This window comes from Rhipicephalus microplus, chromosome X (genome assembly GCF_043290135.1).
Source record: "Rhipicephalus microplus isolate Deutch F79 chromosome X, USDA_Rmic, whole genome shotgun sequence".
Taxonomy (NCBI): Eukaryota; Metazoa; Arthropoda; class Arachnida; order Ixodida; family Ixodidae; genus Rhipicephalus; species Rhipicephalus microplus.
Window position 1 is genome coordinate 412,936,828 of NC_134710.1, and position 17,220 is coordinate 412,954,047.

The 17,220-nt window shown below is 31.1% G+C and overlaps 1 protein-coding gene across 1 annotated transcript; it reads left to right on the forward strand.

Annotated features, from left to right (window-relative positions):
* Positions 1 to 12,739: 12,739 nt before the first annotated feature.
* LOC142775469 (uncharacterized) lies at positions 12,740 to 13,492 on the forward strand. Its single transcript, XM_075876868.1, has one exon. The coding sequence runs from the start codon at positions 12,740 to 12,742 to the stop codon at positions 13,490 to 13,492; it is 753 nt and encodes a 250-aa protein (XP_075732983.1).
* Positions 13,493 to 17,220: the final 3,728 nt, after the last annotated feature.

The window sequence follows — 17,220 nt, forward strand, 5'->3', positions numbered from 1 at the left end:
AAATTGTCTGTTAGATCTCAAAAATACTGTGTAAAACACAAAAATTGTCTGTTAAATCTCAATAATACTGTGTAAAACACAAAAAATTGTCTGTTAGATCTCATTACTACTGTGTAAAACGCGAAAAAGTTTCTGTCAGATCTCAATATTACTGAGTAAAACACAAAAAATTTGTGTTAGATGAAACGATTACTGTGGGAAAACAAAACGATTTGTCTGTTAGATCTCATTCCACTGTGTAAAACACGCAAAATTGTCTGTTTGATCTCAATAATACTGTGTAAAACACGAAAAGTTGTCTGTTAGATGTCATTATTACTGCGTAAAACACGAAAATTGTCTGGCAGATCTCAATATTACTGTGTAAAACACGCAACATTCTCCGTTAGATCTCAATATTACTGTTTAAAACACGAAAAATTGTCTGTTAGAGCTCATAATACTGTTTAAAACACAAAACTTGTATGTTAGATCTCATAAAAACTGTGTAAAACACGAAAAATTGTTACACCTCATCAATACTAGGTAAAACACGAAAAATTGTCTGTTAGATCTCAATATTACTGTGTAAAACAGGAAAAATTGTGTGCGGAGTCTCATTATTACTGTGTAAAACACAAAAAAATATGTTAGATCTTAATAATACTGTGTAAAACCCGGAAAATTGTCTGTTAGATCTCAATAATACTGGGTAAAACACAAAAAAATTGTGTGTTAGAGGAAACTATTACTGTGTAAAACAAAACAATTTGTCTGTTAGATCTCATTCCACTGTGTAAAACACGCTAAATTGTCTGTTAGATCTCAATAATACTGTTTAAAACACAAAAAATTGTCTGTAAAATCTCGATAATACTGTGTAAAACATGAAAAATTGTCTGTTACATCTCATTATAATGTGTAAAGCACAAAAAATTGTCTGTTAGTTCTCAAAAATACTGTGGTAAACACAAAAAAGTCTCTGTTAGATCTCAATATTACTGTTTAAAACACAAAAAGTGTCTGTTAGCTCTCATTAATACTGTGTAAAACTAGAAAAATTGTCTGTTATATCTTAAAAATACTGTGTAAAACACGAAAAATTGTCTGTTAGATCTCGTTATTACGGTGTGAAACACAAAAAAATGTCTTTTATATCTCACTATTACTGTGTAAAACACTAAAATTTGTCTGTTAGATCTCATAATTACTTTGTAAATCACGAAAAATTGTTCGATCTCATCAATACTGTGTCAATTTTGAAAAATTGTCTGTTAGATCTCAGTAGTACTGTGTAAAACAGGAAAAATTGTCTGTTAGATCTCAATAATACTGTGTAAAACACAAAAAATTGTCTGTTAGATCTCTTTATTACTGTATAAAACACGAAAAATTGTCTGTTAGATCTTACGATATTGTGTAAAACACGAAAAGTTGTCTGTTAGATCTCGATAATACTGTGTAAAACTAAAAAAATATATGTTAGATCTCAGTATTACTGTTTTAAACACAAAAAAATGTCTGTACGATCTCATATTACTGTTTAAAACACAAAAATTGTCTGTGAGATCTCATAATTACTGTGTAAAACAAAAAATGTCAGATCTCATCAATACTGTGTAGAACACGGAAATTTGTCTGTTAGATCTCATTATTACTGTGTAAAACAGGAAAAGATGTCTGTTAGATCTCAATATACTGTGTAAAACACAAAAAATTGTCTGTTAGATCTCATTATTACTGTGTAAAACACGAAAAATTGTCTGTAAGATCTAAATGGTACTGTGAAAATACGGAAAGTTGTCTGTTAGATGTCATTATTACTGTGTAAAACACAAAAATTGTCTGTTAGATCTTAATATTACTGTTTAAAACACGCAAAATTGTCTGTTGGATCTCAAAAACACAAAAAATTGTCTGTTAGATCTTATAATACTGTTTAAAACACAAAAATTATCTGTTAGACTTCATAATTACTGTGTAAAACACGAAAAATTGTTAGAACTCATCAATACTGTGTAAACCACGAAAATTGTCTGTTAGATCTTACTAATACTGTGTAAAATACGAAAAATTGTCTGTTAGATGTCATTATTACTGTGTAAAACACAAAAATTTCTCTGTTAGAACTCATTATTACTGTATAAAACACGCAAAATTGTCTGTTAGATCTCAATATTACTGTTTATTACACAAAAAATGTCTGTTAAATCTCATTATTACTGTGCGAAACACGAAAAATTGTCTGTTAGATCTAAAAAATACTGTGTGAACACGAAAAATTTTCTGTTAGATCCTATTATTACTGTTTAAAACACAAAAAATTGTCTGTTTGATCTCATAATTACTGTGTAAAACACAAAAATTGTCTGTTCGATCTCATTATTACTGTGTAAAACACGAAAAATTTTCTGTTACATCTCGATAATATTGTTTAAAACACAAAAAGTGTCTGTTAGATCTCGTTATACTGCGTAAAACACAAAAAATTGTCTGTTAGATCTCAAAAATACTGTGTTAAACACAAAAAATTTTCTGTTAGATCTCATTAATACTGTTTAAAACAAAAAAATTGTCTGTTAGTTCTCATTATTACTGTGTAAAACAGAAAACAATTCTGTTAAATCTTAAAAATACTGTGTAAAACACAAAAAATTGTCTGTTAGATCTAATTATTACTATGTAAAACACAAAAAATTGTCTGTTATATCTCACTATTACTGTGTAAAACACGAATAATTGTCTCTTAGATCTCATAATTACTTTGGAAAACACGAAAAATTGTTAGATCTCATTGGTACTGTGTAAAACAGAAAAAAATGTCTGTTAGATCTCATTAATAGTGTGTAAAACACAAAAAATTGTGTGTTAGATCTTGTTATACTGTGCACAACATGAAAAATGGTCTCTTTCATTTCATTATCACTGTGTAAAACACGAGAAATTGTCTGTTAGATCTCAATAATACTGTGTAAAACACAAAAAATTGTCTGTTAGATCTCAATACTACTGTGTAAAACGCAAAAAATTTCTGTCAGATCTCAATAATACTGTGCAAACACGCAAATTTTTCCGTTTGATCTCATATTACTGTTTAAAACACAAAACTTGTATGTTAGGTCTCATAGTTACTGTGTGAAACACGAAAAATTGTTAGATCTCATATACTCTGTAAAACACGAAAAATTGTCTGTTAGATCTCAATATTACTGTGTAAAACACGAAAAATTCTACGTTCAATCTCATAATAATGTGTACACAACAAAAATTGTCTGTTAAATCTCAATAATACTGAGTAAAACACAAAAAATTGTGTTAGATGAAACTATTACTGTGTAAAACCAACAAAATTTGTCTGTTAGATCTCATTCCACTGTGTAAAACACGCAAAATTGTCTGTTAGATCTTAATAATACTGTTTAAAACACGAAAAAGTGTGTTAGATCTCGTTATACTGTGTACAACACGAAAAATTGTCTGTTACATCTCAATATTACTGTGTAAAACACCAAAAAATTGTCTGTTAGATCTCAAAAGTACTGTGTAAAACACGTAATATTGTCTGTTAGATCTCATTATTACTGCGTAAAACACGAAAAATTGTCTGTTATGTCCTTATATTACTTTATAAAACACAAAAAATTGTATGTTAAATCTCAGTAATACTGTGTAAAACACAAAAAGGTGTCTGTTAGATCTCAATATTACTGTGTAAAACACCGGAAATTGTCTGTTATATCTAATTATTACTGTATAAAACATAAAAACTTGTCTAATATATCTTATTATTACTGTGTAAAACACAAAAAATTGTCTGTTAGATCTCAATATTACTGTGTAAAACACAAACAATTGTCTGGTATAGGTCATTGTTACTGTGTAAAACACAAAGATTGTCTGTTAGATCTCATTATTACTGTGTAAAACACGCAAAATTGTCTGTTAAATCTCAATACTTCTGTTTAAAACTTAAAAAGTGTCTGTTAGACCTCATTATTACCGTGTAAAACACAAAAAATTGTCTGTTAGATCTCAATAATACTGTGTAAAACACAAAAAAAATGTCTGTTAGATTTAAAAAATAATGTGTGAACACGAAAAATTTTCTCTTAGATCCTATTATTACTGTTTAATACACAAAAAATTGTCTGTTAGATCTCATAATTACTGTGTAAAACACGAAAAATTGTCTGTTACATCTCGATAATACTGTGTAAAACACAAAAAATTTTCTGATAGATCTCAATATTACTGAGTAAAACACAAAAAATTGACTGTTAGATCTCTATATTACTGTGTAAATTACGCAAAACTGTCTGTTAGATCTCAATATTATTGTTTAAAACACAAAAAGTGTCTGTTAGATATCGGTATACTGTGTAAAACACAAAACATTGTCTGTTAGATCTCAAAAATACTGTGCTAAACACAAAACATTCTCTGTTAGATCTTATATTACTGTTTCAAACACAAAAATTGTCTGTTAGTTGTCATTATTACTGTGTAAAACAGAAAAAATTCTGCTAAATCTTAATAATACTGTGTAAAACAAGAAAAATTGTTTGTTAGATCTCGTTATTACTGTGTGAAACACGAAAAAATGTCTGTTATATCTCACTATTACTGTGTAAAACACTAAAAATTGTCTGTTAGATCTCATAAGTACTTTGTAAAACACGAAAAATTGTTAGATCTCAATAATACTGTGTCAATTTTGAAAATTGTTTGTTAGATCTCATTAGTACTGTGTAAAACAGGAAAAATTGTCTGTTAGATGTCATTATTACTGTGTAAAACACAAAACATTGTCTGTTATATCTCTTTATTACTGTATAAAACACAAAAAATTGTCTGTTAGATCTTACGATATTGTATAAAACACGAAAAGTTGTTTGTTAGATCTCGATGATACTGTGTAAAACACAAAAAATGTATGTTAGATCTCATTATTACTGTTTTAAACACAAAAAACTGTCTGTACGATCTCATATTACTGTTTAAAACACAAAAATTGTCTGTTAGATCTCAAAAACACAAAAAATTGTCTGTTAGATCTTATAATACTGTTTAAATTAAAAAATTGTCTGTTAGACCTCATAATTACTGTGTAAAACACGAAAAACTGTTTGATCTCATCAAAACTGTGTAAAACGCAGAAAAATGTCTGTTAGATCTCATTATTACTGTGTAAAACAGGAAAAATTGTCTGTTAGATCTCATTATTACTGTGTTAAACACAAAAAATTGTCTGTTAGAGGCCAATATTACTGTGTAAAACACAAAAATTGTTTGTTACGCCTCATTTTTAGCGTGTAAAGCACGCAAAATTGTCTGTTAGATCTCATTATTCTGTCTCAAACACGAAAAATTCTGTGTTACATCTCAATTTTACTGTGTAAAACACCAAAAATTGTATGTTAGATTTAAAAAATACTGTGTGAAACACGAAAAGTTGTCTGTAAGATCTCATTATTACTGTGTAAAAAACAAAAAATTGTGTGTTAGATCTTATTATTAGTGTTTAAAACACGAAAAATTGTCTGTTAGATCTCATTGGTACTGTGAAAATACGAAAAGTTGTCTGTTAGATGTCATCATTACTGTGTAAAACACAAAAAATTGTTTGTTACGTCTCATTTTTAGTGTGTAAAACACGCAAAATTGTCTGTTAGATCTCAATAAAACTGTTCAAAACACGAAAAGTGTCTGTTAGATCTCATTATTCTGTCTAAACAACAAAAATTGTCTGTTGCATCTCATTTTTACCGTGTAAAACACGAAAAAATGTATGTTAGATCTAAAAAATACTGTGTGAGACAGAAAAAATTGTCTGTTAGATCTCATTATTACTGTTTAAAACAAGAAAAATAGTCTGTTAGATGTCATATTTACTGTGTAAAACACGAAAAATTGTTAGAACTCATCAATACTGTGTAAACCACGAAAATTGTCTGTTAGATCTCATTTTTATGGTGTAAAATACGAAAAATTGTCTGTTAGATCTTACTAATACTGGGTAAAACACGAAAAATTGTCTGTTAGATGTCATTATAACTGTGTAAAACACAAAAATTTCTCTGTTAGAACTCAATATTACTGTATAAAACACTTAAACTTGTCTGTTAGATCTCAATGTTACTGTTTAATACACAAAAAATGTCTGTTAGATCTCATTCCACTGTGTAAAACACGCAAAATTGTCAGTTAGATCTCAATAATACTGTTTAAAACACGAAAAAGTGTGTTAGATCTCGTTATACTGTGTACAACACGAAAAATTGTCTGTTACATCTCAACAATACTGTGTAAAACACAAAAAAAATTGTTTGTTAAATCTCAAAAATACCATGTCAAACACGAAAAATTGTCTTGTAGATGTCATTATTGCTGTGTAAAACACAAAAATTGTCTGTTATATCCTTATATTACTTTATAAAAAACAAAAAATTGTATGTTAAATCTCAATAATACTGTGTAAAACGCGAAAAATTGTTTGTTAGATCTCAGTAATACTGTGTAAAACACGAAAAGTTGTCTGTTAGATCTCAATAATACTGTGTAAAACACCGGAAATTGTCTGTTATATCTCAGTATTACTGTATAAAACATAAAAACTTGTCTAATATATCTTATTAATACTGTGTGAAACACAAAAAATTGTCTGTTAGATCTCAATATTACTGTGTAAAAACAAACAATTGTGTGGTATAGGTCATTATTACTGTGTAAAACACAAAAATTGTCTGTTAGATCTCATTATTACTGTGTAAAACACAAAAAATTGTCTGTTAGATCTCAATATAACTGTGTAAAACACGAAAAAATGTCTGTTAGATTTAAAAAATACTGTGTGAACACGAAAAATTTTCTCTTAGATCCTATTATTACTGTTTATACACAAAAAATTGTCTGTTAGATCTCATAATTACTGTGTAAAACACAAAAAATTTCTGTTCGATCTCATTATTACTGTGTAAAACACGAAAAATTGTCTGTTCTATCTTTTTATTACTGTAAAAAACACAAAAAAATTGTCTGTTAGATCTTACAATATTGTAAAAAACACGAAAAGTTGTCTGTTAGATCTCGATAATACTGTGTAAAACACAAAAAATTTTCTAATAGATCTCAATAATACTGAGTAAAACACAAAAAATGTCTGTTAGATCTCTATATTACTGTGTAAATTACACAAAATTGTCTGTTAGATCTCAATATTATTGTTGAAAACACAAAAAAGTGTCTGTTAGATCTCGTTATACTGTGTAAAACACAAAAAATTGTCTGTTAGATCTCAAAAATACTGTGTTAAACACAAAAAATTCTGTGTTAGATCTAATTATTACTGTTTCAAACACAAAAATTGTCTGTTAGTTGTCATTATACTGTGTAAAACAGAAAAAAATTCTGTTAAATCCTAATAATACTGTGTAAAACAAGAAAAATTGTCTGTTAGATCTCGTTAATACTGTGTGAAACACGAAAAAATGTCTGTTATATCTCCCTATTACTGTGTAAAACACAAAAAATTGTCTGTTAGATCTCATAATTACTTTGTAAAACACGAAAAATTGTTAGATCTCAATAATACTGTGTCAATTTTGAAAATTGTTTGTTAGATCTCATTAGTACTGTGTAAAACAGGAAAAATTGTCTGTTAGATCTCATTATTACTGTGTAAAACACAAAAAATTGTCTGTTATATCTTTTTATTACTGTATAAAACACAAAAAATTGTCTGTTAGAGGCCAATATAACTGTGTAAAACACAAAAAATTGTGTGTTACGCCTCATTTTTAGTGTGTAAAACACGCAAAATTGTCTGTTAGATTTCAATAAAACTGTTCATAACACGAAAAGTGTCTGTTAGATCTCGTTATACTGTTTAAAACACAAAATTTGTATGGTAGATCTCATGAATACTGTGTAAAACACGAAAAATTGTTAGATCTCATCAATACTGTGTAAAAAACCGAAAAGGTGTCTGTTAGATCTCATTATTACTGCGTAAAACACAAAAAATTCTATGTTAGATCTAAATAAATCTGTGTAAAACACGAAAAATTGTCTGTTATATCTCATTATTACTGTGTAAAACACGAAGAACTGTCTGTTAGATGTAATTATTACTGTGCAAAACACGCAAAATTGCCTGTTTGATGTCATTATTACTGTGTAAAACACGGAAAATTGTCTGTTAGATCTCAAAAATACTGAGTAAAGCACAAGAAGTTGTCTGTTATATCTCAATAATACTGTTTAAAACACAATAAATTGTCTGTTAGATCTCCTTATTGCTGTGCAAATTGATAAAAATTGTTAGATTTCATCAATACTGTGTAAAACACGAAAAATTGCCCATTAGATCTCCTTAATACTTTGTAAAACAGGAAAAGTTGTCTGTTAGATCCAATTATTACTCTGTAGAACAGAAGAAAATTGTCTGTTAGATCTCATTATTACTGTGTAAAACACGAAAAAATTGTTTGCTAGATCTCATCATTACTGTGTAAAACAGGAAAAATTGTCTGTTAGATCTCAATATTACTGTGTAAAACACGAAAAATTGTCTCTTTGATCTCATCAATACTGTGTAAAACACAAAAAATTGTCTGTTAGACCTCAATAATACGGTGTATAACACAAAAAATTGTCTGTTAGATGTCAATATTACTGTGTAAACACTAAAAAATGTCTTTTAGATCTTAATAATACTGTGTAAAGCACGAAAAATTGTCTGGTAAATCCAAGTAATACTGTGTAACAAATGCAAAATTGTCTGTTAGATGTCATTATACTGTGTAAAACACAAAGAATTGTCTGGTAGATCTCATTATTACTGTGTAAACACGCAAAATTGTCTGTTAGATCTGAATAATACTGTTTATTACACAAAAAAATGTGTGTTATATCTCAATATTACTGCGTATAACACAAAAAATTGTCTGTTAGATCTCAATATTACTGAGTAAAACACAAAAAAGTGTCTGTTAGATCTCGTTATACTGTGTACAACACGAAACATTGTCTGTTAGATCTCACACATACTGTGTAAAACACGAAAAATTGTCTGTTAGATCTCAATATTACTGTGTAAAACACAAAACATTGTCGGTTAGAATTCAATATTACTGTTTGAAACACAAAATTTGTCTGTTGGATCTTAATATTACTGTGTAAAACACAAAAAATTGTCGGTTAGATCTCAACATACTGTTTGAAACACAAAAAAGTATCTGTGGGATCTTATTAATACTGTGTAAAACACAAAAATTTGTCTCTTAGATCTCAATATACTGTGTAAAACACAAAAAATTGTCTGTTGGATCTCAATAATATCCTATAAAACACGAAAAATTGCCTGTTAGATCTCAATAATACTTTGTAAAACACGAAACGCCAAACACGCCTACGTGACGCAAAATAGGCTCTAAAGTGTGTGCTATACTCACCACCATGGCTACTAGTGGCACTGACTGACACTTTCACGTTTAAATTGGCTTTGATGCCCAATAAAGTGTCTGGGCAGATAGCTAACATAGTAGCTCAGTGGTAGAGCATCGAACGCGTTATTCGAAGGTCGCAGGTTCGGATCCTGCCAACGACAAGTTATCTTTTCTCCCACTTTTATTTCTTCTCAATTACATTACAATTGGCCTAATACTTTTCTACATACCTTCCTTGGCTATATTGTCAGTTATATCTCATTATACTGTGTAAACTACGAAAACTTGTCTGTTCAATCTCATTATTACTGTGTAAAACAGAAAAATTGTCTGTAAGATCTCAAAAATACTGTGTAAAACACAAAAATTGTCTGTTAAGTCTCAATAATACTGTGTAAAACACAAAAAATTGTCTGTTAGATCTCATTACTACTGTGTAAAACGCGAATAAGGTTCTGTCAGACCTCAATAATACTGAGTAAAACACAAAAAATTTGTGTTAGATGAAACTATTACTTTGGGAAAACAAAAAAAAATTGTCTGTTAGATCTCATTCCACTGTGTAAAACACGCAAAATTGTCTGTTAGATCTCAATAATACTGTTTAAAACACGACAAAGTGTGTGAGATCTCGTTATACTGTGTACAACACGAAAAATTGTCTGTTACATCTCAATATTTCTGTGTAAAACACGAAAAATTGTCTGTTAGATCTCAAAAAATACTGTGTAAAACACAGTAAATTGTCTTGTAGATGTCATTATTACTGTGTAAAACACAAAAATTATCTGTTGGATCTCAGTAATACTGTTTAGAACGCAAAACGTTGTCTGCTTGATCTCATTATTACTGTGTAAAACACGAAAAATTGTCTGGTAGATCTCATTATTACTGCGTAAATTACGAAAAATTGTCTGTTATATCATAATATTACTGTATAAAACACAAAACATTGTCTGTTAAATCTCGATAATACTGTGTAAAACACGAAAAATTGTTAGATCACAGTACTACTGTGTAAAACACGAAAAATTGTGTGTTAGATCTCAATACTACTGTGTAAAACACCGGAAATTGTCTGTTAGATCTCATTATTACTGCATAAAACACGAAAACTTGTCTAATATATCCTATTTTTACTGTGTAAAACACAAAAAATTGTCTGTTAGATCTAAATAATTCTGTGTAGAACACAAAAAATTGTCTGGTATATGTCATAATTACTGTGTAAAACACAAAAATTGTCTGTTAGATCTCATTATTACTGTGTAAAACACGCAAAATTGTCTGTTAGATCTCAATACTTCTGTTTAAAACTTAAAAAGTGTCTGTTAGACCTCATTAATACTGTGTAAAACACAAAACAATGTCTGTTAGATCTCAATAATACTGTGTAAAACACGAAAAAATGTCTGTTAGATCTCATAAAACTGTTTAAAAGACAAAAAAACGTGTGTTAGATCTTATATTTACTACGTAAAACACAAAAAATTGTTAGATCTCATCAATACTGTGTAAAACACGAAAAATTGTGTGTTAGATTTCATTATGACTGTAAATTAGGAAACATTGTTACATCTCATTATTACTGTGTAAAAGACGAAAAATTGTCTGATAGATCTCATTATTACTGTTCAAAACACAAAAAATTGTCTGTCAGATCTCATAAATGCTGTGTAAAACACAAAAATTGTCTGTTAGATGTCAATAATACTGTGTAAAACACGAAAAACAGTCTGTGAGATCTTATTAATACTGTGTAAAACACGAAAAATTTCTGTTAGATCTCAATAGTACTGTGTAAAACATGGCAAATTGTCTGTTAGATCTCATATTACTGTGTAAAACACAAAAAACTGTCTGTTAGATCTCAATAATACTGTGTAAAACACAAAAAATTGTCTGTTTGATCTCAATAATACTGTGTAAAACACGAAAAGTTGTCTGTTAGATGTCATTATTACTGCGTAAAACACGAAAATTGTCTGGCAGATCTCAATATTACTGTGTAAAACACGCAACATTCTCCGTTAGATCTCAATATTTCTGTTTAAAACACGAAAAATTGTCTGTTAGAGCTCATAATACTGTTTAAAACACAAAACTTGTATGTTAGATCTCATAAAAACTGTGTAAAACACGAAAAATTGTTACACCTCATCAATACTAGGTAAAACACGAAAAATTGTCTGTTATATCTCAATATTACTGTGTAAAACAGGAAAAATTGTGTGTTGAGTCTCATTATTACTGTGTAAAACACAAAAAAATATGTTAGATCTTAATAATACTGTGTAAAACACGGAAAATTGTCTGTTAGATCTCAATAATACTGGGTAAAACACAAAAAATTGTGTGTTAGAGGAAACTATTACTGTGTAAAACAAAACAATTTGTCTGTTAGATCTCATTCCACTGTGTAAAACACGCTAAATTGTCTGTTAGATCTCAATAATACTGTTTAAAACACGAAAAATTGTCTGTAAAATCTCGATAATATTGTGTAAAACATGAAAAATTGTCTGTTACATCTCATTATAATGTGTAAAGCACAAAAAATTGTCTGTTAGTTCTCAAAAATACTGTGGTAAACACAAAAAATTCTCTGTTAGATCTCAATATTACTGTTTAAAACACAAAAAGTGTCTGTTAGCTCTCATTAATACTGTGTAAAACTAGAAAAATTGTCTGTTATATCTTAAAAATACTGTGTAAAACACGAAAAATTGTTAGATCTCGTTATTACGGTGTGAAACACAAAAAAATGTCTTTTATATCTCACTATTACTGTGTAAAACACTAAAATTTGTCTGTTAGATCTCATACTGGCAGCAGCGGCATTACTGGCAGCAGCGGCATCGCATGAGCGTCATCTAAACCTGAATCCTCTGTTTTACGCAGCCGTCCTTGTCTGTGGCTGTTTCTTCGGTGATCATCTTCGTGGTGCTGTGCGGCCGATTAGCTCTTTTGGACAGCGCTGAGTCGCCCACGTGGGTGAATCTGCGACTGCGCAGCCTCTTAGTGCTGCGTCGCTGATATAGGCAAGTCCACCGCTGGAGATCGCTGCTATCGCGGCGACACCCTATAAACAAGCCGGCATTGACGCCCACTCTTCACTGGCAGCAGCGGCATCGCATGAGCGTCATCTAAACCTGAATCCTCTGTTTTACGCAGGTATTCCGACGTCAATTTTTTTCTCTTGTTAATTTTTCACTGCTGCTGCTGCTGCTGCCATCAAGTGTATCTTTTCTTCTCGTTTTTTTTTTTTTTTTTTTTTTTTTTTTTTTTTCCTGAGTGTGTTTCTTACTTGTACCATGCCGACGAATGCAGAACTGTCAAAACAAGTTGAGGCGTTGGAAGACAAGCTTAACAATATAGCTAAAGGTACAAGTGAGCTCATCTTTGGTAAGATCCTGCTGAGAATGAAGGAATCTGGGATCGATGTTGTTGAACTTAAGAGAGAAGTTGACTCGCTGAGTTCCAGTGTTGAGCATTTGAATGGACTTCTTGAGGATATGCGGTGCAAAAATTCTGCGTTGTCCGATGAAAATACGCAACTCCGATCCCAGAACCAATCATTGACCCGCAGGGTCGAGGAGCTTGAGCAGTACTCTCGTCTCAGCAATGTCGAGATCAAGGGCATTCCATGTACCCAAGGAGAAGACTGTGTTGAAATCCTGAAAACAGTGGGGGACAAAATTGGTTGTCCCATTTTGCCCTATGATCTCGATATTGTTCATCGCGTGCCTACCCGATCTATTGACAAGAAAAACATCATTGCTCGATTTTGTTCTAGAACCAAGAAGGCCGATTTTGTTAGCAAAGCGCGTAAAGCCAGGCTCTGTCTTAGTGATATAGGGTTGTCTAGTCAGTCCAAATTTCCCGTATTTGTAAATGAGCATCTCACTGCCTGTAACAAGACTCTCTTCTCCAAAGCTCTTTCATTGAAAAAAGAAAAAAAATGGTTGTTCCTGTGGACTGACAACTGCCAAATTAAGGCCAGGAAAACAACTACTAGTAAAGTTCTACGTATTCGGGACGAATCTGACCTAAACAAAATAGTATAAAGCTGTTTGTTCATACTTTGGATAGTACAATCATGGCTTCCGTACTAAAACCAGATCAATTGCACTCTTTTCTGAATGGATTTCATTCCATTATTCACTTTAATGCAAGAAGTCTTCATAAACGGTTTGACATCATTGACGGTTTCCTCACTTCACTTTCTTGTTCATTTTCAATGATTGCCATCACTGAAACTTGGTTGTCTGACGATGACAAAAATCTATATTGCTTTCATAACTTTAATTCTGAATACTGCAACAGAATAACCAGTAATTACGGTGGTGCTGCCATATTTGTTTCTTCTGGAATAGCTTATCGAAGAAGACATGACCTATTCTTAACCGTTGATAACTGTGAGTCTGTTTGGGTTGAAATAGATAACTGCTTTTTGACTGGTGACAATAAGAACCTCATATTTGGTTGTGTTTACCGTTCTCCTTCATCACCAATTAGTGATTTCTGTACTAATCTCGACCATATTTTGCATAAAATTTCAATAGAAAATAAAAATGTTGTCATAATGGGTGATTTCAACATTAACTTACTAGATGAAGGATCACCCATCTGTATCAACTATACTAGTCTGCTTCATGGTTACGGATATGATTGCCTGATTGACGCTCCCACGCGTGAAGATTTTTCAGGCTCATGTACACTCATCGATCATGCTCTCTCTAATTTACTAGACCCACCAGAGGCAAAAGTTTTACACATTGACATCAGTGATCATTACCCCATCATCCTACGCTTCAATACTAATGCTCGACCGCATTCCTTTTCTCACACAAGATATGTGCTGGACAAAGAAAGTTTTAAAACGGCTGTTGCTAACACTAACTGGACTGTAATTAAGTCAATAATCAACCCACAGAAAGCTTTTTCTAAATTTCTTTCACTGATTTCAACGCATTTAATGAAATTCACTTTCAAAACAAAATGTAAAAAAATTATCGCTTTCTCTCATAATCCATGGCTTTCGCAACAGCTATTAACAGAAATGCGCAAACGAGATAACTTGTATAGAAAAACTAAAAAACAACCTTTTAATAAGAACTTAAGTGCCCGATATAAAATCTTCTGCAATGCTCTTAACTACAAACTTAAAACTGCCAAAAGACTTTATTTTGAAGAAAGAATCCAACATGCTTCTAGCACTAAAAAGAAATGGGAGATTGTGAACTCTTTTTTAAACAGGAACTCGAGACAAGACGAGGTACGTCGAATTATAATTGATGGAGTAGAATATGATTCCCCTTCAGAAGTAGCTGAGGCTTTTAGCAACTTCTTCTTCCCTGATAATACCAATTCTCCTACAGAAAGCATTAATACTTCTCGCTTACCCCACTCATTCTTTTTATTTCCTACAATACCGGATGAAATAACTGATGTTATTCGTAATTTAAAAATGACTAGTGCTGGCATAGATGAGATCCATCCTGCTAACATAAAATCTATTGTGCATATAATATCAGACATTCTTTCATTTATTGTTAATTTGATGTTCAAGAATGGTGTATTCCCTTATGAATTGAAGCGTGGCAAAGTTATCCCTGTTTTTAAAAAGGGGGATAAATCATTACTAAACAACTACCGTCCTATTTGTATTTTACCATTCCTTGGAAAAGTGGTTGAGAAACTCATTGAGACACGACTAACTAAATATCTTTCCAAGTTTAGCATTATCTCTTCCTCTCAGTTTGGTTTTCGCCATGGCTACTCAACAGAGATGGCGCTTATCCATCTTACTGATCAGATAAAAAAATTAATAGACGAAGGATGCCTAGTTGCCTCAATATTCATCGATCTAACAAAAGCATTTGACAGCATAAATCATAATATTCTGTTCACTAAACTGGAGTCCATTGGCATTTGCGGCCCTGCTCTTTCATTACTAAAAAGCTACTTACACAACAGAGTTCAAGTTGTTTCTATTTCCAACGTCTATTCCCGACAGCGAACCACTAACATTGGTGTGCCCCAAGGCTCCATTTTGGGGCCACTTCTGTTTTTGATTTATATTAATGATTTGCCCAAGTGTCTGTCTTCATCACAATGCATTTTGTACGCCGACGATACCACCATATTCACCTCTCATAAAGACATCTCATCTCTTGTAACCATTTTGAATGCTGACTTAGAAAGTATTTTCAAATGGTGTAATACTAATATGTTGTCTATTAATGCTTCTAAAACCAAGTTTGTTGTTTTCACCTCACACCAGCGGAATGTAACATCAGCACCTAATATTACTTTTGGCCCCCACTCTATCTCTCCTTGCTCATTTTCTTCCTTCCTTGGCATCCTTCTAGATTGCAATTTAAAATATCAGAGACATATTGCTCACATAAAAAAAAAATTAGCATATGGTATAAGAGTCTTGGTCAAAACGCGCCCGTACTTCTCACGCAGCACATTACTATCCCTCTATCACTCTTTCGTACATTCTCATTTTACCTACGGTATAACATGTTGGGGCAATACTTACAATACTCACATTTCGTCTCTTCAAATCGTCCAAAATCATGCTATTCGACTAATTACATCCAGCCCACGTTTTTCTAATGCTAAATCTTTACTACATGAAAATAACATCCTTACTCTCACTGAACTTACTAAATTCAACCTTGGCATTTTTTCTACAGACTTCTTAATAATCAACTTCCCCCTACCATTTTCCCGTCTTCTGATCTTGTTATTTATAGTAATACCCGTTTTGCACTAAACAACAACTTCCTTCTACCCAGTATACGTACTAATTATGGCAAACAAACTGTTAAATTCACTTCTATCTCATTGTGGAATACTCTTCCACTTAACATAAAAACTATCAGTTCATTTCATCAATTTAAGAAACAGTATAAATTGTATTTGCTTCATGCGGACTAACCATAAGACTTACTGCTTGTTTTATTTGACGTATGCTTTTTGTTTGGTCTGTTTTTTGTATTTCTTTTTATTTGTTTTTTTTATTTCCTTTTATTATTTAGTTTTGTATATTGATTGTTAAACTGTTCTATTGTTAAACTGTTTTTTTTTTTTTGTACTTCACACCTTTATTTTTTTTTTTTCTCTATTTTTTATGCGTTCAGTTGTACGCTTTGATTTATACTTACGCTCCTGTTGCTTAATGTGTTTAATAACTCATTGCATTTGTACAGGAGGTCCCGATACAGTCACTTGACTATGGGACCTCCTTCTGTATACTAAATTCCTGTCACTTGTACCGAATTTTATTAATAAAAAAATTTTCTGATTTCTGATTCTGATAATTACTTTGTAAATCACGAAAAATTGTTCGATCTCATCAATACTGTGTCAATTTTGAAAAATTGTCTGTAATCTCAGTAGTACTGTGTAAAACAGGAAAAATTGTCTGTTAGATCTCAATAATACTGTGTAAAACACAAAAAATTGTCTGTTATATCTCTTTATTACTGTATAAAACACGAACAATTGTCTGTTGGATCTTACGATATTGTGTAAAACACGAAAAGTTGTCTGTTAGATCTCGATAATACTGTGTAAATCAAAAAAATATATGTTAGATCTCAGTATTACTGTTTTAAACACAAAAAAATGTCTGTACGATCTCATATTACTGTTTAAAACACAAAAATTGTCTGTGAGATCTCATAATTACTGTGTAAAACAAAAAATGTCAGATCTCATCAATACTGTGTAGAACACGGAAATTTGTCTGTTAGATCTCATTATTACTGTGTAAAACAGG

Excerpts from the sequence above, each read along its gene's own strand:
- LOC142775469 (XM_075876868.1), top strand. The coding sequence starts at position 12,740 with ATGCCGACGAATGCAGAACTGTCAAAACAAGTTGAGGCGTTGGAAGAC.